General features: G+C 45.6%; 3 protein-coding genes across 4 annotated transcripts in view; 2 read left to right on the forward strand and 1 right to left on the reverse strand.

Moving 5' to 3' along the window:
• The first annotated feature begins 703 nt into the window (after positions 1-703).
• Positions 704-13,238, forward strand: ipmkb (inositol polyphosphate multikinase b). Its single transcript, XM_079757358.1, has 6 exons — positions 704-1,620; positions 4,147-4,232; positions 5,707-5,803; positions 6,380-6,552; positions 8,157-8,238; positions 8,581-13,238. Exons 1-6 carry the CDS (start codon positions 1,428-1,430, stop codon positions 9,369-9,371), a joined length of 1,422 nt encoding a protein of 473 aa, XP_079613484.1. The 5' UTR covers positions 704-1,427; the 3' UTR covers positions 9,372-13,238.
• Positions 13,239-13,753: 515 nt separating this feature from the next.
• naglu (N-acetylglucosaminidase, alpha) lies at positions 13,754-19,813 on the reverse strand. Its single transcript, XM_079757357.1, has 6 exons — positions 19,323-19,813; positions 17,855-18,002; positions 17,467-17,613; positions 17,235-17,320; positions 16,485-16,741; positions 13,754-16,107 (listed from the first exon to the last, which is right to left on the reverse strand). Exons 1-6 carry the CDS (start codon positions 19,742-19,744, stop codon positions 14,903-14,905), a joined length of 2,265 nt encoding a protein of 754 aa, XP_079613483.1. The 5' UTR covers positions 19,745-19,813; the 3' UTR covers positions 13,754-14,902.
• Positions 19,814-20,498: 685 nt separating this feature from the next.
• LOC307089993 (CASK interacting protein 2) overlaps positions 20,499-25,418 on the forward strand; it is a 40,269-nt gene continuing 35,349 nt past the window's right edge. The window contains exons 1-3 of one of the 2 annotated variants that reach the window (XM_079756502.1): positions 20,499-20,816; positions 21,743-21,929; positions 22,412-22,507. In XM_079756502.1, the coding sequence (XP_079612628.1) occupies positions 22,414-22,507 (94 nt within the window). In that variant the 5' untranslated portion in view covers positions 20,499-20,816; positions 21,743-21,929; positions 22,412-22,413. The remainder of the gene's footprint in view (positions 20,817-21,742; positions 21,930-22,411; positions 22,508-25,418) is intronic. The other variant, XM_079756503.1, reaches the window with a different exon arrangement.

Consider the following 25,418-nt stretch of genomic DNA (forward strand, 5'->3'; position numbering starts at 1 on the left):
GACCAGAAATACGTACATAATAACAATCATCCTACATATTTTTCAGTCAATATGGATGGGTCATTCATATATGTTTAAATAAATGTAATTCTTTCGAGTGTTCTATGTTCCTGGCAATTTCAATCTTAATAAAAGAATACTTCAAATAATGTATGCTTGCACAGTCTATGGAAAATGAAGAGAGGAATGACACAATGATGATTACAACAGAATTGCCTTCTGCTGTAAACAACACTATGTTTACTGTTCATTTAGGCAAATTATTATAATAGCTGATCTTTCCAACAGATAATTTCTACAATTTGTTTCCATTCCTTTTGGGAAGGGCTGGGAACCAATACAACGAAGAGCCTGATCTCGGTTGATATTTCATTTTTTAATGTAGTTTAATTAAACTGCTGAATCTATATATATATTAATTTATCTAGTCCTTATTCGTAACTCTTCTCATATACTGATTGGGGAAGAGTGACGTCGATGACGTCGTGTTTTGAACCACGAAGGCCTATGTTAGGTTGTGGGACATGCACATGCTTGTATAGTGGAGTCCACGACACTGAATACGATAAGGATTGAGTACATGGATGTGACGTCACGTGAGGTATCGAATTAATATTTGCCATAAATGATCGACTTTTACGACAGTGTCGAAACAGCGTGTCGCAAGTGTAGGAGGCTCAGCTCGTTACGTCTACAGCCATTGACCTCCGTTCTGCCAACATGGTATTTTGTGATGGTTTTGAACATGACAACGCACACTTCACATCGTATTTTTAACGCACAGCGCTCGAGGATTAACGGTGCACGACAGACTGATGTCATGAGAGTCGGGGGAACAGTTGGGAGACTCGGGGACACTCGGGGGAGGTTCGGGACTCTCGGTGCCTGATGTGATAATGCTCGAGATAGCCATCGAAACTGGGATAAATAAAGTTGCTTGCGTTTCGGACAGTGATTGGAAGGTAATCTCCCCTGTTTCCACTAATGACTGCCAGGATATCCGTGTCATCAAGCGAGAGCGGGGCAGATCTCCACTGAGGATGAAGGGAGAGGGGTGTTTACGGCTCTTAAAAGCGAGGAAGTGGGATGTGGCTACCGTGTATTTATGCTGCTGTTCAAGATATGAGAATCATTGAATCAGCAGTGCTTTGGATGTCCTCCCTCGCCGCTCTCACCGGTGTCGAATCGGTGGGTTCCCCGTCGCTCAGCACACACACCGTGGGTCTGTGCTTCGGACCCGGAGGGAACCCATGAAGGCTCCTCGACTGCTGGACGAGGACTTAGACAACTACCTTGTGGTTTATTCTCTTACCTAAAAGCAATATGTGAATCCGCAAAGTTCCACAGTTGCAATTCTTTTTTTTATTTTTTGTTGTGTGAGAAGACTATATTTTGCATGAACGCCATAAAGCCACCTTTAGGCCAGCATGGAGTCGTCTTTATCCCTGGGCAGACTGGAACTAAACTCTAGCCCGACCCTTGGGGTAAATCTCAGCCCGCGTCCCTCTTCAGGACCCCCTGTGGAGGAGACGGGTATCCCTCAGGGCGCGTCGCACCTCAGCGGCTGCGTGCCGCTGTCCCACCAGGTGGCGGGTCACAAGTATGGCGTGGACAAAGTAGGTGAGTGAACACCCTGACTACCAGCTCGGATGATATCTCCAAACCAGAACAGCATCCTCCATGACACCTGCCATGTCCCTACGCCCGACTCGCGTGCCGTTTCCACATTGGATCCAGGGCATTCTAGTAACTACACGAACTTATATGATTTGACGTGTTCTTCCTTTGAAGGACTCCTACAGGAGCCACTACCAATGCAATGCTATCATGTGTGACATTGATTGGATGCCGGTACAAAGCTCACCCTGGTCGGTAAACACCTGGTCAATCAGTAACTTTTGCTGAGATACATTAACGTTCCACGCCTCCACTGTCACAACGAGTTGTCTTTCTGAGCAACCGATATCGCAGGTTCATGTTCATGCTAACTATTCTAACACTTGCCCAGTTGGTAGGTTGGTTTAAATGATCCAGCTGTGATGTTGTAATAGTCAGTCAGGACCTGCCTGTTGCTTTCCGTTTCAATTACTAAATATAGGCGAAAAGCCTAGCATAACTTTGAGGAATTGCTGCTCCCTAATGATGAGGATCTTTGTTCCTGATCAGTAGACCTAAACTGGGAGAGTTCAGAAACCAGTATGGTTGATCAGATGTATCCTTCTAGCCTAGTGGATCCAATATTATCCAGGATGCAGCAATAGACGAGCCCAGGACAAGGGAATTCTTATAAAGGGTTTACTGTCTCTGTACATTATTTACATAGCTCAAAATGCAGTCATGATGTCAGTTGAATTCGTTAAGGGGTAAGATTCAATATAACATTAGAAAAGGCAATGTTTAGGTATTGCCTACGAAATGGTGAAGTTTTAGAGTTCAAAGTCAAGGATGTGGGAGACGCACAATTATTCACTGAGGGATAAGCAAGCGAGCGGCCGAAACGTCGGACGGATATGCCTCCCTATATGGTCATGGTCTGATGTCACCATCCCAGACCTGATTTGCCTTAAACGCAGATTCAGTTGGAACCGGTTGAAATCAGATTTTCAAACATACTGATTTGTCAACATTTCACAGTCCAAAACTGATTTATTTAATTTCGAGGTCCAAAATGAGCACCTACCACCAGCCAATAGTGGGTCGAATTTGATCATTTGTTAGGTGAATTAATTCAGGGTTACATATTAAAACAAATGCTTGGCTGCTCAACTGTCTCACTCTGCAGGTCAAAAGACTTACAGTATAATAAATGCTTTGTAAATGCAATAGTGTGGAAAACAACCCGGTTGATTTGAACATGTTTTAATGTCAAAGTCGTCTGAACGGTTGCCCTGGTGTGAATACCAGATAGGCTGGCTGCGTACCAGGTTACTGTTTGTGTTGGAGGGTTGGGATCAGTTGAACCAGTGGGTTCAGTCTAACCAGTTGTGGCCAGATGGCACTCCTCATGAAATACGGCCGCGATACCCCTGCCCCCGCGAGATTAACCAGCCCGGGCTCACCCTGTGTTTGCTCCCCGATCATTAATCCCGATTTATGGGGCCACCTGTAACCCTACCCCTCAAAGTGAAACACATGCAAGTTGCCAAAGAAAGTATCGAAACGTGGGTGTGCTATGCAATCCCTAATGAGTCATTCTCTTTTCATCTCACACACACTCACATGCGCACAAATTGATAAATGTCCGTCCAAGTGATAGAGAGAAGAGAAGACAGCGATCTTGTTTCCACGGTGTGGTGAAAGTGTTGCTAGAAACGGGGCATGGATACACTTTGGCCTGACAGTGGTCGCCGCAGTAGGAAGTTCTCTGTGATAATGTTGTGGACATTATATAACAGCAGTACAGCGTACATTTGTAATCCCTCAGGGCCGTATCCGTCCTCTACCGCGGATACCCTCGTCCCAACGACAGCGTCAGGAATATTAAGCTGAAAAGACGATAAATTGTGTTGTATTGAACGCTGCTATCTGGAGTCTAGTCACAGCCAATGGTCAGATCTAAATTCACACTCAAGGCTTTACCTGGTCGGATTGACTGCAAACCATTTCGAAGGTCTGCTGTGTTTCCGTGTAAAGATTCAGAACGCACGTGCTTGCAGTTTTGTTTTCAAGGTTTATGGAAGTGTCACTACCGATTTACTGCACTGTGATGTGATGCTCTCGGTGCTAGGACCGATTACGTCTACCTGTACATGTTGGGAAAAGAAGGGGAAGTAATCCACAGGGCCATGATGGCTCATGAGTGTTGAGTTGTTGTATTTAGTTTCAGGCATAATGGAGACGTCACAGCGATGGATTGATTATTGAGATTAATGGCTGTGAGCAATGGGCTGTGGATTTAACACTTCATCGAGTCGTGGATGTCATGAAGGGAATGTGCAGTTAAAGACATGCTGTGTGTATGCTATCACATGTAAGCACACACACACACACACACACACACACACACACACACACACACACACACACACACACACACACACACACACACACACACACACACACACACACACACACACACACACACACACACGTAGACGTGTCTTTTTAAAATGATTTGCCTAATGTTTACCCCTATTTTGGCGGCAGGTATTTTACAGCACCCGGATGGAACAGTCCTGAAACAGCTTCAGCCGCCGCCAAGGGGTCCACGAGAGATGCAGTTTTACACCAAGGTAATGGAAACAAGGGGAGACACACACACACACACACACACACACACACACACACACACACACACACACACACACACACACACACACACACACACACACACACACACACACACACACACACACACACACACGCACAGCAGGGTTGGGGTTAGGTGGACTTTGTCTACCAGTGATATACAACTGTTTTATATCACTATGCATTACATTACACCTAATACCACTGTTTGTACACAGTGCATTACATTAGACCTTTGGTATGTGTGTGACTGTGCATTCATGCATCACAAATTGCTTGATTTATTTGCTTAGCAAACAATGTATTAACACTCGTACAAAACACAGTGCTACACACAAAGAACCAACCTTTAAACACGTGTTTATACGTTAAAACCACACCGTTGACACACCATGTACAGGTTCATGCATACCGCTTGTTAAACGACCTGATGACACATTGCTACACTCGCAGTTCCCCCATAGAATGCACCCGCATATGCGTGGCATGCACATTGGCATTGTACCACACGTCACAGACAATAGGCGGAGCGTTGCTGCTGCGTGTTGCTTCAGGGCTTAGCGGGTTGGTCTGCCTCAGCAGCAACCCGGATCTACAGAACAACACACACTTTTCTCTGCTGGCAGCTGGTATTGTATTGGCTGGGAGCAAAAAAGCGATTTCACCATGCCCCCTTCTTAGACCATAGGCAAGAAAGGATGGTGCAATAATCCACCATCTTATTTAGTAGTGCAAATTCCGCTAGATAGTTTACTAGGTCAATAATCCAAAAGAGTTTCACAAAATATCAATAATGTCATTAGGGGCCGAATAAGAAGAAATCTCTGAAATAAGGATTTATAGCTTTATAAGTTATAGATTTATAACTTGGCAACGCATGACTATACTAATATATGTGGTTGCCAATGGAAGACAATCAAATGACTTATTATGACTTGCATTATTGCAATGTCCAATAGTTGAATCTTATGGATGCAATTATTTTAACTCCCCTGCTGTCTAAGCCTAATACTGAATACCATGATTATCATGAATACTGACTAAGACTAGCAAACAAGTTCAAAGATATTTAGCAAAGCTGTGTCACGGTCTAGTTCTTCCTCCTCCAGGTCCTAGGAACTTGAAAGTCGATCTGTACCCTTCATGGTAATTTTTACTTTGCATGCCAACATGCAGGGGTGTTAAAGCGTGGCTCCAGAACAATGTAGGAGAATCTGCTCTTCTAGTCTTTATTTTTGCTTCTTTTTTTAGCTTTATAGGTCGTCACTGTCCAATCTCCAATTCAGTCTCTGGCAAAGCAAAGTCACTCTATAAAGGAAAAACGCAGAACTGACACACTGACTGTGTGTGTGTGTGTGTGTGTGTGTGTGTGTGTGTGTGTGTGTGTGTGTGTGTGTGTGTGTGTGTGTGTGTGTGTGTGTGTGTGTGTGTGTGTGTGTGTGTGTGTGTTTTCCCCAGGTGTATGCTAAGGATTGCTATGATCCGTGTATGCTGGAGCTCCAGAATCACCTGCCAAAATACTACGGCACCTGCTGCTCCCCAGACAGCCCTAACGGTAACACTGTGTGTTTGTGTGTGTTTGATGCGTGTGTCCCATCTAAAGTGTGACATGTCCCAAAACAAACAACAACTTTTAGTCTAGGTTCTTTTCTTTGTTGATTGTTGCGATTAGCTTACTCTCAAATCTATAACTATGTGCTAACCACCAATTCCTCTTTCATATGTGTACCATGAAAAAACATCTCCACCTAGCTGTGTAGTATTTCCCCTTATAATGTTTAGTTTTGTGTCATTTTTTTTTAAAGTAGCAAAGGCTAGAAGCTAGGCTAGAAACCCTACGTTCAGTACATCTGTCATGTTTTTAAGTCCTACTGTTCTGTGCATTGTCCCTGACTAATAAGGGACAAACACATACAACATCATACAATATGTAAAACAAGCGCTCGCTCTCTTGCTCTCTCTCTCTTGCCCTCTCTCTCTTGCCCTCTCTCTCTTGCCCTCTTGCTCTCTTGCCCTTTCTCTGTCTCTCTCTCTCTTGCCCTCTTGCTCTCACCCTTTCTCTACCCTTCTCTCTTGCCCTCTTTCTCTCTCCCCCTTTCTCTCTCGCCCTCTCTCTCGCTGTGTGATTCAGACCTGTACCTGAAGCTGGAGGACGTGACACGGCGCTTCACCAAGCCGTGCATCATGGACGTGAAGCTGGGCCAGCAGAGCTATGACCCCTTCGCCTCGCAGGAGAAGAGAGAGATGCAGATCTGGAAGTACCCACTGATGGAGGACATCGGCTTCCTGCTCCTTGGCATGAGGGTGAGTGGGAAATGTAGTCCCCATCGCCCCGCACACGGAGACATTTGTAGTTCATTAACTTTTTGTGATGACATTGTTGGAATCCCATATTGGATCTGTTTTGTTAACGTGGGCTGAAAAGTACTTGACAGAATGATCGCGTTAATATATGACAACATGATTGCGGAGGAAACAGAGAAACGCAGGCCCCAACAAACTTATTTCCAGACACTGGCCCCTCCAAGATTTTATGCAGAAAACAGCAAGGCGAACATTGTGTGGGATGAGTCAGAAAATCAAGATTGGTGGATCTGAACTCCCTTCTAAATGCAGACCCCACTTGCCTTGACTAACAGAGGCCAGTACCGAAGCTGCATTGAGTTTAAACAAGTTTGGCTGCAAAGATGATCATCTTCAGAAAAAGTTATATTTTCTCCACTCTTGTTGACATTACAATGACCTTTTGTGCAGCGAGCTCGCAGCAATGTGTTGAACTAGCCAGCGCACCAGTGTCCTTGGAAAGGGCTGAACATGTTTGTCTTGTATCCAGATCCTTTGTCATGCGGTCATTCAGAGCTGTGTAAATGGCCATTTTTGTTGAAACTTCGGTCCACACCCTCTGCCAACATATCGTAAATAAGGGGCTTGGTTCCACGGTGTCATCTAGACCCTTGGTGTCTGTGGCTGTTGAGCAACAGTGGTTTGTATTGGTGCTCGATAAACAATGCGCTTCATTCAGGGATTAGTCTTTAACCCGATCCGATAGGGGTTCCAATGATAAAGAAACAATCCACGAGAATTTCCGACGCAAAGTGGAGGTCAAAGTATAAGGATCGTGAAAGGGTGCATTAAATAAGATGTAGATTGCAGTTAAGGAGTTTTACTAGCATAAGGGCACGATACACTGTTACTAACAGTGAGCAGTTTTGTTTTATCATTAACCCCCTGGGGACATCACACATGGGCGCGTCTGCCCAAATGATAGACAGATTAAGCGACCAGTTTACCTAGTTGACTGAACCAACAGGTAGGCTCAGCGACCCATCATGCATCTGGGTGGCCCTCCCATGTGTGATGTCAAAGAGGGTCAATTGGGAAATGGCATGTAAGGGCTTATCAATATAACTTTGTTCGTCGTTCTGACGTCCGGAAAGCTATTGTGAGTGTCAAGTAGATTGGTCGTTGTTAGCCTGTTGTATTTTTGGCCCCCCCTAACATAGCCTTTTTGGATGGAGCTCCAAGCATGTGTTGTTGGTTGGATGTAACTCTGCTACAATGTGTTGGTGAAAGTAACTAGTCCTACAGAGGAAGTCATTCTACTAGAGGGTTGGTTTGAGGTATCTCTCCTACAGGAAGTAATTCTACTAGAGGAAGTAACTATATTAAGAAGTAATGGTTTGAGGTATCTCTCCTACAGGAACTAACTCTCCTGAAATGTGCTGGGGAAGTAACCCAACTAGAACGTGTTGGGGGAGTAACTTTACTAGAACGTGTTGTATTTATGTACCCAGTAGATAGAGAAAATGTTCCAGTCTATGTTTGCTCATAAATGAAAGCGATAATTTATCAGCTGTAAATATTATGATTATTATCCCATTCTTATTGTTCTTTATGTTTTCCGTCAGGTTTATAAGGTGTGCGATGACAGTTTTGAGACGTACGACCAGCACTACGGGAGGGGACTGGTGAAGGACACTGTCAAAGAAGGTACGTACCTGCTGGTCTGACCTGCAGTACGAAAGAGATAGGAAGTTAGTCTCTATGAAAGCCAGCCTCACTAACAGCTTTCTGTCATGAGGTCCCACTTGAAGCTACGGTTTTAAATACAATCATATTCAATAACCATACGGACCAGGTATGCACGCACCCTTAGACTCCATCAGTTAATCCTTAACTTATTAGAATGCTAAGCTGAACGCACTTCTCTCCACGCGGGTGTATAACATCAAAACGGCCGCTCCTCCATCTAAACCCTAATCCTCGACGCTGTGGTGCATCCTTCCTCGTGAGGTACGTATGTTTGCCAACGTGTCCCTTGTCCCCCCCCAGGCCTCTCCAAATTCTTCCACAACGGCGCGGGGCTGCGTCTGGACGCGGTGTCGGCCAGCATGAGGCGCGTGCGGCGCATCCTGGCCTGGTTCCAGTCCCAGAGGCAGCTGGTCTTCTACGCCAGCTCCCTGCTCTTCGTGTACGAGGGCCACCCTTCCCCCTCCTCCTCCTCCCCCCCCAGGTTGTCCCCCGTGGCCGCGCCCGGGACGGAGGTGGTGGCGGAGGACCGGGACGTCCGGGACATGGGGGTGTCGACGGGCGGGGGGCGGGACGAGGGGAGACCGGACTCGGGGGTGCTGAAGGAAATGTCAGAGTACAACAATAACAACATCCAGGGCTGGACTACGGGCTTCAGCCTGGCCCACCAGTACGACAACCAAAGGAAGGCCGCGCAGCATTACCGCCACGCCGCCAAGGGGCATCGCCGGGGCAACAACGGCGGCGGGGGCGGGGGCGGCGTGCCCATGGCCACCGCCCCCGCCGCTCCCCCGGCCGCGACGGACCCGGCGGGCGGTGACATCCGGCTCCAGCCCAACGGCAACGGAGTGGTCCTGATGCAAGCGGACGCGGAGCGGCGAGCAGCGAGTGACGGAGGTGAGACGGAGGGGGGAAGGGGAGGCGCCGGGGGGAGGAGGGACACGGGGCCGACGGAGGGGAAGGGAGGGGAGGTGGAGGTGAGGATGATAGACTTTGCCCACGTGTTTCCCAGCGACAGCCAGGACCACGGCTACATCTACGGCCTGAAGCACTTGTTGGCCGTGCTGGAGGAGATCCATGACGATGCCTCCTAGGACCTCTCCCTACCCCCATTAGATACCCCCTACCTCCCACCCTCCCCTCTCTCTAACCTTTTATCATCTCCTCTCTGGCTCTTTGGCAGCTGCTCCCACACACCATATGTCATAACTACGCTACTTTAATATTTAGTGTTGGTTCCTCGACCTCTCGCCACAAAACTCTCATTCCCCCCCCCCGGCGGACTAGATGTAGTATAAAGTAATAAAAGAACCAGAGTATTCAACTCGCCATCCAACCAACATGGCAACGCAGCGGTGGCCTTCGTCGTCGTCGTTGTCGTCATCATCATCATCTCACCCATTAACTGCCTGGTCGCGTGCGTCGTGTGCGCGGATGTTTCTGTCTCGTGTCTCCCCTCCCCCCCCCCCCCCCTCCCCCCTTTGTAAACGGAGTGAAACTCCACCAGAGCCAGTCTCTCCCTTTTTTTTCGTTTTTGTGAAACAGACATTGACTTGCACTGTACTGTATGAAGGTTTGTTGTGTCCATGACCGCGTCCTTTTAAGACATTTGTAGTCCCGCCCCCCTTGGAACATAACTGGCAGAATGCTCGAAGGGCTTGTTGTCTCTAGCACACTCTCAGATGTGTTCTGAGGCGCCCCCGAGTGAACTCAACTCGGGGGGGAGTCCACTGCCGACTCGGTGGAACGATAGGCTAGCTAACCGGTCGGCTTTTATTTCCACATCCTTTTTGTGGGGTAAAAAATGTTGACGTTTAAAAAAAAAACAAACCTGAATCACAATTTCAAAGTTTACAGGCTCGTCTACTTGGCTGAAGGACATGCCTAACCATTAACTCCTTCAACACGATGAGACTAGTTTATATTGAGGTAGTCAAATGGACGTTTTAGTTTATTTTGAGAGAGCATGCTTTAATAAGTCTTACCGGCCCATGCTGTAAAAGCGTTGAGCTTCACGTGACCAGTGGGGAAGGGACTGCTGGTCATAGTTTCCATGCAACTCTTTCTCAGTTTCTCTTATTTTATGTTTTAGTTGTTTCAAACGACTACAGGTATCTAACTCAGGTAAAATAATTACTGTAATCAAAATTAATATTGTCAATATCGCGATGTTTAACAACATGATTCTCATCTGATCTGCATATACTATTCCAAACAACATTTTTATAAACAATTTGTGGACTCATTGCGCTTTGTTGAATCCCCTGATCTTGGTTTGATGATGACCTCATGATTTTAGTGATGATTCCACTGTTCTCCTGACATGTTTTTTTTTAGCTATTTAAATGTTTTTTCTTCATTGTTGCTGCCAAATGACCTGTCCTTTCAGAAGACCATGAAATGTTTTCATTTTATTCACCCCAATCTCAGACCTTGTTTGATCAATATGATGTGACATTGTCATGTGAAAACCGTTTTAATTCCCTTTTTCTTTAATTCCCTTTTTCATGCAAAAAAAAATGAGGCCATTTTATATTTCATTAGTTATAAGTTACCGCTACGTTGCCTGATTTTACGTAGTTGGAAGAAATAACAATATAGTATGTCAATTACCCGGTTAAACGCATCCATGTGATATGACAATGGGGGGAAAAAAGGTTGCATTATGGAACCATGTGTTACGGAACCATGTGTTACGGAACCATGTGTTACGGGACCATGGAACGATGATGAGGACTGTATGATTGTTCAGACGAATCTGCTCTGTTGGTGGCTGTTGAGGAACAGAGTGCTACAGCGCTGTTTACGTCAAATCAAAGCAAAAGTAGATTATTCATAGCAGGCAATGCTATATTAGTAATTTTTGTTATTTTGAGCTTAAGCTCAATTATTATTTTGTTTTGATGATCATTAACCTTTCCATTGTAGCAGGCTAAAATTGTATATTTTAATCGGGCAATAATTAATTTAATTTCTATTTTATTTGTCCCCGCTCATTTTGGCCTGGATAAACTGTCTTGATTTTAACATGTCACTTGTAGCTTGTAATAGATGAGAGGTACATTATATAGAAATCAATATTTGCGAGGTAAATACATATTTAATTGCTTAATTAACTCTGTAACCTGAACTAGAGAATATATGATCTCATATCCTTGTCGATAAAAACTAACTTGATGCATATTGGAAGTGTTCAGAGGAAGCTTTTGGCATCTGTTGAAATGTTTACAAGAGTTTGGGGGGGAAGAATGACTTTTAATTCTATATTTTGTTTTGTACCACTGCCTTATTTCTGTTGCTGTTTTTCCTCAAGTTGTCTTTGATTATAAATACTGAAATGTAATCATCTTGGCAGCTGTGCTCATATACTCCTCCTGTGTCTCTAGTGGTAATGCTGTATCGATGCACCCTGGCAGCAACACTATCCAGCATTTTCATTCTGGGCGTTGAGCCCCATGAGTCGGTTTAGGATCATTCACCATCGATTCATTTGAGCAAAATGCAATTTTTCTTTATGCAACGGCTCCCTTGCATTATGTCCGACTGTGTGAAAGCATATGAAGGCTGCGTGTTGTCAGGCAGGTTTGGTTACCAACATATGTGAATCGTGTTTAATCACACGCTCGTGTGTATAACCCCAACCCCTCCCTCAACCCATAATATAATACCTACTTAATACGACAACCTCCTCGATTTCTGTTCAGTAAACTGAGCGGATAAAAGGGAAACATGAAATATAATGGATCCCTTACAATGTAAACATCAAGCCCACCCGAATGACTGACCGACAGACGTACAGACGAGAGAGAGAGAGAGAGAGAGAGAGAGAGAGATTGTACATGATGTGTTTATTTTTTGTCCCCTAACCAAAGGGCCACGGCAGAGGGCCCACCTTAATGGCAAGAGTAATGTATATATGAATGCACCTTTACTCAGACTGGTATCTTACTCACGTGAGTTTAACCCTAATCATAATACCTGAGAATAAAGAGCCAGGGCGTCAGAGTCTGAAATGCTACTAGTTTTTTTGCACATGTGAGGGACATGGATGGAGTCACTGGGGCGTAGAGCTAGGCACCACCAGGAGACGCTGCAGAAGGCTTCTGAAGCTTTTAGGACAACTGAGGCTGCAGAGGCAAAGACTCTAAAATGTCTTGTTTACACCTTTTAACAAAACTTTGAACAAAGTTGGCCTTGCTTTTTAACTAAAACAATTCAATTACCTAAACAGCTAGTAAAGATAATTGTTTTATATGTATTAGCTGTTTATGTGGTCGAAAAAGAGTATATCTATCTCGTTTTTAGGGGAGGCTGGAAAGGAATGACTTTGCTCATTTGATTCACAGCGATATTCTGTGAGGCACTAAAGACTAATTAAATAGCCCATGTTAATTCAGTTAACGTTGCTATAAACACATGAATGAAACTGTCCTTTTCCTCTTCTGTAGTCGGGACAAAGTTGGAAGGTGTGGTAATGACAGACCTGTCCTCATAGCTAGTGTAGACGAGACGACTTGATGGAATGCGGCCATCGAGGTTTAGGCTTTTGGATGAACTTCACATACAAATAGATCTCAATGGAGATGGCTGCATTCCATCCAATCTGACATAGGAACATTTGACTTGTCAAAAGTGTTTTCAACAACTATTAATGCATTGACCACACATAACACATGTTTCTGTATGTACCTGAACGAATGGTTGCATAGAGATTGTCTCATTTGTTTTGTTTGTGTGAAAATATATTGGTTGGTGGGTAAAGGTAAATGAGATTGATCTGGTGTACCAAGTGAGCATATGTTTTTAATTCTCATTACATTATGCTATCATTGTAATACAGAGCTGCAGTGATGATTTCAATATTATGGAATAAATGTTTTGAAATATAGGGGAGGTTTCCTTTGCCAGTTATATTGGGGAACAATATGTCTTATATGTCTGTTAATAAATACAATTCCAGACGATGGCTCCTTCAGTCTCTTCATATGTTCCAGCATAACCCTGCCATTCATCCATTTATATTACACATATCTTCTTCCTTTCAATATCTTTGACTCTAGACTAATAGAACTGGGCTAAAAAGGATAAGAAACTCCAACTCCAACTCCAAATAATTTCTTAATGAAAATGTGTTAAATTGTTGTAAAAAACCCTAACCCTATAAAAAAGACAATCATCTTGATGGTATTTAACCTTTTACCTAATGTAAGTCCATCTTCTTATCTTATCAATGTCAGCAGATCCTGTGCCTTTGGTTTCAAACCAGTTCTACCGGTATCTAAATTAATTCGGAAACTCCGAAGTAGGGACCTGGCAGCTTTATGCAGTGTTTTGGTAATCCACACATTTAGTTTAACAGGCTCCCACTAGATCTAAAAATGTTGATTTTTTTTTCTTCTTTTCAGTATGCCTTAATTATTGTCCTTAATGAAATAGTATCTTTGGAAGATAATGTATCCTGGTTGATTCATTTGGATCAGTTCAACAAAAGGCACGCTTTAATCAATGCTCCTTCAAGGAGCCGACAGTATGAAAAGACATTACAAACAAGAACTGGTTCACAAGGAAATGATTGACAAAGATTTACAAACTTCCTGAGGTGTCCCACAAACAGCTGTTTTTTTTTTAAATGTGGGATTTCATCATACAAAAGTCTTATTTTATGTTGCAATCTATAGTATGAAAAAAATAAATAGCACGGAAAAAGGCCAAGCGTCTCATTACATTTGACTAATTGAACGGTTAAATGACTAAACACATTAGTGGAGTTGATGGGGTAAGAAGAGAGAGAAAAACGTTTTGAAATGTTGTTTGGGATGACTAGAAAGTGAAAACATAAGGAAAATGTTGCAAATTAGGTGTGCCCAACATTACCCAACATGGAAATACTCTCGGTTACTGGGTCACACAGTGATTTTGTTTAATCTTTGAGGAAGAATGACAAATTGTAGCTACGCTATTGGTTCAGAGAGGGACATTGACCTGGGTGTCCTCATCTCAACTGTTACGTGACATTTCATTAGCCTCATTGAATAACTGCCTAAGTCCTGTTCTAAGGTTCATCTTGTATTTATCCAACTGCCAATGAGGCAATTAGATATCACAATTTGGCAAAAATATGACTCAGGCAATTATGCTATGAGGCTAACAATTTGTTAATCTAGGGTGAAACAAACCTTTATATCCCCTAAAAAACAATTATATCAATATTTTGCTCAATTTAAGATAAAAAAATTGTCAACTATTTCTTTCAATAACAGCAACTGTGTTATGACGTATAGGACAAGGAGTATTGCTAATGCTAACCATGGCAGACGGCAGTGACCAACTGTACTTCAGACAACTGGTTATTTCCCTAACTGATGGCAGGGAAATAGAAGAAAATGGTACTTTTACAATACATCGTCCTTGACGAACAACCCTTGTCTGTAGTAGTTAACGTTGGATTATGACAGCGTCTTATCATTGAAGACAACTACTATAAGTACTCATGTGTCCTACTTGGTATCGGCCAGTACCAAAAAGTAAGGACTTTCGGTTTCAAAAAAATAAAAACACTTAAATCGTTTAATGAATTAGGAAGTGGGAGACATTCTTGGTGCTGTACATGTTGCGGTGTCCCCCGCTACAACCTCTTCATGGCCTGTGGATAGTACTTGAGGAAGATCCTGCGTGCAATCTCGTAAGTGTCTCCGGTGGGTTTCGAGGGATACTTCCTGCCGTTGTACACAAAGCTCTGCTCCACCTTAAGCGCCTCCAGGTTGAAGGCCTCCTGCTTGAATGGCCGTCCGGTGTGCAGACAGTCCACCAGCGTGTTGACGAACAGGCCCCAGCGCTGGGCGTAGTAATCCTCCATCAGCCCGCCCCACTCCTTGCTGGCGTAATCCACGATCTCCCCGCTGGGCCCCCAGAGCGTGATCTGGTTGCGGGCGTTCATGTCATACAGCCGGGCCTCCTTCTCGCCCAGTGCCAGAGCCTGGGCCTGCTCCAGCCACGGCCCCAGCAGGAAGTTCCCGTCGCTGGACAGCAGGCGGTCGAGCTCGGGGAGGAGGTCGTGGACCAGCACTCCGCCCGCCGTCAGCAGCTCCGGGAGCTTCTGGTTGCGGAAGGACTCGGCGATCTCCGAGTAGAACGCCGAGGTCAGCACCTGCACGGCCTCCCGCGTAATGTCCACCAGGTCGTGCCGAAAGGTCCCCTTGGACATGAGCGGAGGCGCGGCCTCGACCAGCAGCTTCCAGGCGTTGAACAGGTCGGACCGGTTGTACCAGATCTCCGTGTTCATCTTCAGCGACGGCCGGCGGACAAGCGGGCTGTGGTTGTGGTTCCTGTAGTGGGGAACGGTGCAGTTGTACACGCTGAAGAACAGCAGCCGCCAGGCGGCGCCCAGGCTCTCCTGCGTGCTGCCGTAGCGCCGTATGGCGTACAGGGACACCCACTTGGACAGGTTCACCGGCTCCTTGCGCCAGGCCAGCTCGCTCATCAGCTCGTAGATGACCGGGTTCTGTTCGATGCCCTCGGGCGCAATGCCCAGGCCCACCAGGCTGGAGTTGGGGAAGGTCAGAGCCTGGAAGGGCCCCGAGTTGATGCTCTCCACCTGGCCGAAGAAGCCGCTGTTCCCGCCGAAGTTGTGCAGCATGCACCAGATGAAGGGCTGCCCGTAGAAGGACTCCGTGTAGGAGAAGATGGGCTCCGTCTCGGCAAACAGGTCCAGCACGATCATGCGTCCGATGGGCACGCCGTGGAGAAGGGCCCTGATCTGGGGGGGCTTCCAGAAGGAGGCGCTGCTGAAGAACAGCCAGCCCTGCATCAACCAGATGGCCTGGGGATCAACTGTGGAGGGAAAACAGGATCTGAGCGAGGGAGTAAGCCGTGGAACACAGAAGGAGGCGGACTGGAGGAACTGGAACCGCTTGTCTGTGCAAAGCTTTCGTGCATCGGGTCAGGCCTCGATTGTTGGCACAATACCATTCACAACTTTGACATTCATCTGTTTAATTTGTGGGTGCAGTTCATCAACCATTGTGTAAGGTTGTTTGAATTCGTATAACCAGTAATATCACACGTGATCGTAGTGTAATGATGGGATTTCAGTCAAACACCTGGCCCTAAGCATACATGTCATGATCAGTCGGCCAAACACACAATCACACCACTGTCCCCCACCAGCCCATCTAGTTCATTCCAGACGCAACGCTAATCCTTCTCACCCGCAGTCATGGAGGCAAAGACGGAGCGACTGACCGCCGACAGATACTCAGGGTCCGAGGAGGGCGGCGTCATCTCATTGAAGGTGTCCGTGTTGTAGACGTGGTCCGTCCCGAACTGCTTCACCACCTGGGACAGGTACATGGAGCCGATCTGGAGGAACAGGGGGTCGCGCGGGTCTAGGATGTAGGCGCAGGAGAAGCTGCAGTTAAATTGAGCCCAGGGTCCCAGCCGGGTCACGTTGGCGCTGGGATACAACCTGAGGGAGGGAACGAGGACAACGGTTGGTCCCAGACGGTGGCTGAGGAGGTAGTGGTTTTTAAATGAGAAACATCAAACGTGGAACTAACTGCAGAAACGTTCAGTGTTCCCTTGATTCACTTTTCAACCGTTTTCTGGGAAGCATAAAGTACCAATAAGCGACGTGATTTTCTATCACGCCATCAAGTATAATAATAAATCATTTTAATTTGTCAAACTATATATATTGAGTAAAACCCTATGAATTATGCACTGCTACTAGCAATCAGTGTCACTGAAGTTGTTCCATATACATTCCCTATAGTAGTTTCACAGTCTAGTCATTGGCAATGCGTTAAGATATCAATTCTCTTTTGTGTGGTATGATTGCCTGCAGCCCCTAAATCTCGGCCCACTTTTCAGGATGAATATCTAAGTCAGGTAACTCCTTGGTCATCCTTGCAACTCATAAAGCTTTTTAATGAGCACACTTTGAAATACTTTGGACTCACCTGAGAATTCCTTTTGGAATATTCCCTGAGAATGCTGGAAGGACCGGTATCATTCCGAAGGACCGCATTCGCTCCAATATTTTGAACTGAAAGGGAGTTATTTTAATTATGAAATGCTTCAATAGAAATCTATAGCAAAATGGTATGAAAAATGTAATCACTTCAACAGTAGTGATTGAATATGTTGTGCTGAAATGTTTTCTTTTAAAGTATTTAACAGAAATGGTCATACCTGGAGGTTAAGTTTATTCACATGCCAAGACTGGGGTAACGGCCCTCCAAACTCAAACATGTTACCCATGCGGTTCCAGGCCAGGAACGCCGGGCCAGAGAAGAACTCTTCGATCTCTGTCTGGTTCAAACCAAGTGACCGGTACACCTGAAAAATACAACAGGTCAACAAACTGGAGGGTTTGAAATACAGTTAACATGTTGGAATAACAAATAGGAGTTAGCCTCCTATCTCCTCCAGAAGGCAACATGGAAGCAGTGTTAAAACGAGGCTGATTCAGTTAAAGATTAGACCACGCACGGCGTTATACCCTTTATGTAGCCCAACTACTAGGAACCATCTGTGGAGTGAAGGTAAGGTGTACATCAGTGAGAGAGAGGGGCCATACCTCCTGCCAGAGGGCCTCCTGGCCGGTGAAGGCCAGTGGGAGGTTGATCCCGTTCAGAGCCATCCAGTCGATCTCGCGCTCCCAGCGGGGCCAGTCCCACCATACCAAGGAGTAGCTGACGGTGCACACGTTCTGGTAGTACCGGAACCTGGTGGGTGGAGGAGGAGAGGAAAGTGTAAAACTGAGATTTTAGATCATGGAAATAATTTGACAAAAAAAGAAAAGAAAAAAAAGGTCAGCACTAACTAATATAGGCACCTCTAGATAGACAGACACTGATGCATAAAGGCCTGTGTTAAAAAACAACAACTTTGTTCTCTCATGTTGATTCATATGTCACACTAGATGACACATGGCAATGACCGTTTTATGGAATACGGAATGGAGAACCACGAGGGGAATTCTTGGGCTTCGTCAGAACAGACAGCCTGACCCAAGCTGTGGGTAGGGAGGGATCACAGTCCATGTTAAATAACGAGACATTTCGGCAGCAATGGATTGGTTTAACCATTCGATCAACCACACATTGTTTGGAGTTTGACGGCCGCGGTGGAGAGATGCATAGTGCATGTCTACAGACATGTAGTGCGTCGTTAGCAGGCGGACTGGGCCATGATGACATAGCTGGAGTGAGGCGATGCGAGGCTAACGATACGGTCGAGGGGTCTTTTAAGTTGGGCCGGCGGCCACAACACCCCCGCTACGCTCAGTAAACAATGCGTGACAAGGCTTTGTTTGTGGGGGTGTATCCTCTTCTGTTGCTGCCTTGCAGAACACAACACGGGCTGACAGAGCCTATCCTCCACAAGGGCTTCTTCCGTGGGAACAAATCATATCACACTGAAGGCACTTTCTCTAGCCCCATTGAATCAATTTGATCCACAATTTCAGTCCATTAAAGTAAAACAACGATTTATATTTACTCTCTCAAATCCCAGAGTTTTATACTTTTTGGATCACTATTAAAATAGTCAAATGAGATGGGATGTACCCAACTCACTAATAAATGACCTAGTTAAGAGGTTACTTTAGTACCACTGTGGAACACTGTGGATATGGTGGGATCTGGGCTGATTGGAGGTTATTAACAAAACTCAAAACTCAATGCTTTTATTAATTTCGCACCTAAGCGGTGGAACATGTTACCACAGGAAATCAGGGAGCCAAGGTCACTGAATATATTTTGGCGCCGGTTAAAACATCTAGCATTATATAAGACAAATTAATAGCTTTTAATTAGCATTTTATCTATGAGGATTTCTCTGCTGATTTCATTGCATTGGTCAATTATTTTTGTTTTCATTCCACTGTTACTTTCTCTTTGTTTTGCAATTTATCGCACAGCCCTTTGGTTTTTGTGTCTTATCATTTTTTCTTTTGCGCTTTACTGTAGGCTACTGCACTTTGAGCTGCGTTTGTTTGCATTACAGGTGCCATATAAATACCGTTTATTATTATATTATTATACCTGTGCTGGGTGTTTATCCGGAGGACCCCGGTGACTTGGGGCAAAGGACGAGGGAGGTCCAGCTGGTCTCCAGACCAGGACACATGGCAGTTGCAGAAGTACTTCAGGTAGTTATAAAGACCAGAAGCCACGGCCACCCCAGTACTCCCAGTGGCTACTATCTGATTGTTTCTGGTCGACTGGAGCTCACACACATCCAGACTGTCTTTGGACATGCTCCGGTTGACGGAAATTATAAACTCAGTGGATCTGTCCCCCAGCAGTCTCTTCAGAAGCTGGATCACTGCTCTGGCTTGGGTCTTCTCGCTCGCCTGTGGCTGCAGATGATCCAGAGTTGGGAATCTGCAGTACGCTGTGAGGACAAAACACATGAAGCTCAACCCAACACACAGCGCAACGCTGCAGTAATTTCTAGGAGGCATTTTGAACCTCGTCCACCCGAGCGAGAGCCTTCGTCCGGATTAGAAATTGTGTTCCATTTGCAGGCAATGAGGAAGAGTTGGTTCACTGAGGTGATTTAGGCCAATCACGGGACGTTGTACCAGCTCATGAAAGCTCAAGGCCAATCACAATTGCGGATGTCACGTGATCCGGTGAACATGTGATGAAAACTTGTTTTTCGAAAAGTGATATGAGGATGTGCGTTTTATACCCATTACATGATCAAAAGTTAAAATATCAAATCACATCAGAGTATGCAACCGTTTCGGATCTCCTGTGTGTGTGTGTGTGTGTGTGTGTGTGTGTGTGTGAGTGTGCGCGCGCGAGTGTGTGTGTGTGCGTGTGCGTGTGTGTGTGTGTGTGTATGTGTGTCTTAACCCTTTATTTTAATTTAATTACTTAAATTCCTTCAAGCTTCATTTATTGTGGCCAATGCTTGGGAAAAAATATACATTATTGAGTAGATAATGTAAGAGTTTTGAGAGTTTGACACTCCTTGTCTGTGTCTGTCTCTGCAGGTCGGTTTCGGTTCGTCTCTGTCTGTCAAATTGAAGCGTCTTCTGTAATCTTTGATTTTACGTGTGCCCAAGAGGAGCTGTTCACTAGCATACCAGCAGAGGGCGCCACCACCCAGTTTATTGCACTTGCTTAGTCCAAGAGGCTGTTCAAACACGCACGTAATGGAATTGTATTCACACCCAAGAACAAAATACCTGAAATTAGCAGAAACATAACATGCACACACTTAAACCAAAACCTAAATCAGTTTTTTTTGTTTGTTTTTTACAGTTTTGCCAACACTTTTTACAGAACGACCGAAAGGTGGAGTCTTCAATTGAGCTGTCAAAACATTGGCGTTGCGGGTCTCACGGTGTGCCAATCTGACAGTGCGCACATCCCCGCTCCTGCGACCGAGGCTCCCAGACGAGCAGATTCACTCCGGTCCGCTCCTCCGCTCCGGTCGGGGACCAAGCACGGGGATTTGTCTTCAGTTCAGCTCGCTGGACGGTCCCGCACCTGTGGTCCTCCTCGTCGCCACATTACTACTAACAGGTGAGACGTTTAATGCATTCGTTTATTTTTTTCTTTAACTTGTATTAACTTTGGCCGGGTCACGTAGCCGGTGTGTTTTGTCCCAAGATTAGATCCCGTCTGTCTTTGTTTGGTAGACACGCAGGATGACGATAACAAACTCTTTAAAGATTAGGATTAATCCACCGTCGACAACACACCTCTAGAGTCCCTGTGACCCCGGTCTGTTTCTACGCCTCTGAATAAGGTTATATTATATGTAATGTTATGTAATGTTAGGTTCAACGTTTGATTTAGCGTTATCATTGTGTTAGAGGCGGTGTTAACAATGTTTTCTATTCGGTTTAAATTCAATCCGTTGTTAATACTGCGACCTGTGTTGTGTGCAGGGTTTAGTAGTAGGCTGAGGTACCCATGTAGTCATTAAATATATCTGGCTTAGAAGTGCATCATGTAGACCAACTTGGATGTGACTTGGCAAAAACATGCATTGGTTTTTGACGATCTTTCCCGTACGGATTTCATGTCATACAATGAATGCTATTAACGCTAGCCTAACACCAGCAACAACATAGTGCTTCATGACAACTACTCCTGTAGTCTAAATTGTGGTTTGATCTTGATTAGCACCTTGTTTCTGCTATAGGCTATCTGGTCCACTGGAGAGGTTTGTTCCGTCTTGTTATACTCTGTCTCAGTAGCAGATCCAGTTTGTCAAACACTAATTTATTTCTTCCCTGATTCCACCCTGTTTTACATAATATAGCCGGTTTAATGGGGAACTGCCATTCACAGTACTTTCTCGAGGGAAATTCGTTTTGAAGAACTATTTTCATGTGTTATTTTTGAAATATAATTGAATGTGCCTGAACAGAAATACTTTTGGATTTCCTATTTGAGATTAGCCTCAGTGACAAACTCTGTCTCCCCCCCCCCCCTCCTTCCAGGTCCGGCTGGTGGAGACTGACTGAAATGGACCATTGTGGACTCCTGCTTAACTTAGACTAGATCCATAGCCTGGTCTCCATGTTGAGGCTTGTAAAGCTTCGTCCATGAGAGGCATGGGGAGAGTCGACGAGTGAGGAACTCACGAGCCAGTATCTCCCATCACACCCACACTCTCTCACCTGAGAGGTGAGAGCTGCTGGCTTTTTTTGGGCACAGCAACACAAACACACATGCATACACGCACACCATGCACTCGCAAGCATGCACACACTCACTCACTCATGCACGCATAAGGATCCACACTCACACACACAAACACACGCAATCACACTTGCACGTGCATGCTTGCAAGCATGCCAACACTCACTCACTCACTCACTCACTCACTCACTCACTTACTCATGCACACATAAGGATACAAGCTCCCACACTCACTCACTCACAAACACATGCATGCACGCACGAAGACACAGACTTACACACACTCACTCACACATGCCTGCACCAGGTCTCATGCACACACACACTTTTATCTTGCGGGGTGAAGCAAAAACATCAGGATTGGGATGCACAGCTAAGGAGACGATGTGGAAACACTCTTTTGATGTTGTGAACCAGTTAGTGTGGTTACTGTGGTAACGGTTGTCCCCGGTTGTGTGTCGGTGTAGCGATGGGCAAGGAGCAGGATCTGCTGGTGGCTGTGAAGACCGGGGATCTGCTTCTGACCCACAAGCTGCTCACCAAAGTCAAGTGCAGCCGGACAAGTGAGTCAAACCTCAGATGGACCTGTTGGAGCCATTGTTTTTGCTTTTGCAGGTTTAAAGGTGGTCCCCTTTGGTTTGCCAGTTGTATTGTTAGGCGCTACATTGCACAGTGTGGCGTCATTTCAAACTCAGTTTCTTTTGCATCTACCCTCAGGAGGAGGTGATGTTATGGGACTGAAAATCAAACATTTGTTTTCCTGTGTGTGTGTGTGTGTGTGTGTGTGTGTGTCTGTGTGTGTGTGTGTGTGTGTGTGTGTGTGTGTGTGTGTGTGTGTGTTGAATAGTGACCGGGGTAGTGGTACTTGCTCCCATGGTCATACATGTGGCTATCATCTTGGCTGGTCCCAAGCAGGGGAAAGGCCAATACAATATAATCACTAAATAATCACTGCAGTACCGTAGTCAATCTATTTGTCAAATATGTTTTCTTCGACTTTTTACTAGATGCTTTTTTAGGACTGATAATATTGGAATGGGAGTTAATCAGTTTTAGTGGAATAAGCGTCTTTGTTATTCCATCATAGCCCTGAGACCCAATGACCTCGAATCAAACAATAAACTTTCTTAAAGGACCTTATCTCATGGGATGATGAGGCTAGGGACGCCTAATGCTCTTCTCAGAATCGCTACAATGAAGTCATTGAGAGAATTGATTGTTTCTAATTTTATAATCGTCCGCACAGTTTGGAGAGTGTGTGTCGATATCAGCCGTTATCAGGGGACAACATGAACTCAATAGTTTTTTGAGTGGTGGGATCAAACACACACACACACACACACACACACACACACACACACACACCCCCCCCCCCCCCCCCCCCCCTCTGGACTGGGTGTCACCGAGGCGAGACCATTACAGGGCGGGTCTTCAAAGACCCCTGTGATTACAAGGTCCGTCATGGCAGCGCATGCTCGCTTTCATCTTGAGTGGTCACTGGCCCGCCTTGGCCGCTTTGCAACCGTCACGTTGACACAGCTTCACGCTTACAATGCCTGCAGTTTGACTTCCCACTCCACCCATTGTATGGTGGAGATCCTACAGTATATAGCCGTTGTGTGAGTGTGTGTGTGACTGTGATAAGGATGGCGATACCAACTGAAACACCGTCAGATTTAGTTTGTTTGCATTGTTTACAATGAACGGCATATGCTTGTCACATGGGCTGCACTGAAATTCTAACAAAATATTTAGATCTTTCTAGTAGACCCAAAAGATGCAACGGTCTGGAATGTACAGTCAGAATGTCTTAATTTCACCCAAAAAGAATATTGCAGCTTGTCGAAGGTGACAGCTTCTCACAAGCATCTTTCCTGCTTTCGGAAGTGTGTGTGTGTGTGTGTGTGTGTTTGTGTGTGTGTGTGTCCCCCTTTGACTCCACTATCTCGTCTAGTGCTGCGTTGGTCTCTAGTCTTCTGTCGTCTTCTTAACGACGTGCCGCCGCTGCCACTTAGCTGATAACTGGCTGACAGGGCGACCAGCTTTAGACAGCCGTTCAGCCAGCCGTTCAGCCAGCAAAGGGGAGGAGTCAAGTTCCTCTGCTGCCCACACAGACTGTAGGCACACACACACTAATCCCAACCCCTTTCTTTCCCTGGCAGATGGCTTGTACGTCGTTTAGGTGTGTGTGTGTGTGTGTGTGTGTGTGTGTGTGTGTGTGTGTGTGTGTGTGTGCCCGCGGTAGGAGTGTCTCATTAACTATTACTGGTTTTAAATGCTGCTGGAGGCGGTGGCTACCTAGCGAGATGTGTAGGTAGCCGCTGGTCCTTATTTGAGCAGTGAAACGGTCTTTAGTATGACTGTTGTGTTAACAACTTCCTAAAAGTCAGATGCACCTGGCCCTTGTGGGATTTTTTCCTTCCTCGCTTTACATGAGCCATAAAAGTTATATTTTAGAATCATCGATAAGCTCAAAAGACTCCTACACATGTTTGCTGTTGGGCAGCGTATTTTAAACAATGGGTCAGGATCCTAGATGACCTGTGGTCGAATCGGAGGTGGGTCAGAACACACCGGACTACGAGCACAGTTCAGGTGTGCTCACTGCTCAGGTGTGCTGAGGACTGTATTTAGGTGTGTGTGTGTGTGTGTGTGTGTGTGTGTGTGTGGGGGGGGGGGTCCTCTGCAGGAAACGTGAAGCCTTTCTGGTGGAACTTTGCAGCTTCTGGGAATGTCTGGAGTGAAGGCTTTTCGGTCTCTATCCACATGTGGATAGCACCACTCCTTACACGTTGTGTTTCAGCACAGAACCATCACCCCTGCACGGTTGTCACGATGTACACTGTCATCCTCGCTTTTGAATCGGAGTGTGTTGAAATCAGTGTGAGGCAAGGTGTGATCTTCAAGCAGGTCACATCATGCAGATCACTGTCTCTCACACGCACGCACGCACGCACGCACGCACGCACGCATGCACGCACACACACACACATACATACAGATCACTGTCTCATGCACACCATACAGATCACTGTCTCACATGCCATAGAGATCACTGTCTCACCTGCACTAACTCCCACACCATACAGATCTCGTACATTGACTCAAACACACATACAGATACATCACAAGACAGTGCAGGTGTGCACACAGGTGATGGGGGAGGGGCCAGAGAGGGAGGGGCTAGAGGTGTTTACTCCGTAGTGAGTTCAGCAGCAACAGAGCGAACACAGAAGGATTTAAAAGGTATGTGAAGTGTGGAGGCCTCTCAGGTCGCGACCTGTTATGTCATTACAGACCTCCAGGTGGGCGTCTACTGTTTATGTCATGCGTGATTATATGCTACACACACACAGGTGTATCTCATGCAAATGTGTACACGAATGGATGTTGCTTGCAAGTTTGGATGGGCGTCGTCAAGGGTTTCTGCTGCTCTGCGGCCTCGTCAGCATTGTGAATGTGTTTTGAATTGTG

This window comes from Pollachius pollachius, assembly GCF_949987615.1.
Source record: "Pollachius pollachius genome assembly, chromosome: 19".
NCBI classification, from domain to species: domain Eukaryota; kingdom Metazoa; phylum Chordata; class Actinopteri; order Gadiformes; family Gadidae; genus Pollachius; species Pollachius pollachius.

What these genes read in the sequence shown, in the direction of transcription:
- ipmkb (XM_079757358.1), top strand. Translation starts at nt 1,428, where the DNA reads ATGGAGTCGTCTTTATCCCTGGGCAGACTGGAACTAAACTCTAGCCCG. An exon ending in CTCCCCAGACAGCCCTAACG is followed by an intron (nt 5,804 to 6,379) that starts GTAACACTGTGT and finishes TGTGTGATTCAG; the next exon opens with ACCTGTACCTGAAGCTGGAG. An exon ending in GAAGGACACTGTCAAAGAAG is followed by an intron (nt 8,239 to 8,580) that starts GTACGTACCTGC and finishes GTCCCCCCCCAG; the next exon opens with GCCTCTCCAAATTCTTCCAC.
- naglu (XM_079757357.1), bottom strand. Translation starts at nt 19,744, where the DNA reads ATGCCTCCTAGAAATTACTGCAGCGTTGCGCTGTGTGTTGGGTTGAGC. An exon ending in CGGATAAACACCCAGCACAG is followed by an intron (nt 18,003 to 19,322) that starts GTATAATAATAT and finishes TCCACCCACCAG; the next exon opens with GTTCCGGTACTACCAGAACG. An exon ending in CTTTGCCTCCATGACTGCGG is followed by an intron (nt 16,108 to 16,484) that starts GTGAGAAGGATT and finishes TTCCCTCCACAG; the next exon opens with TTGATCCCCAGGCCATCTGG.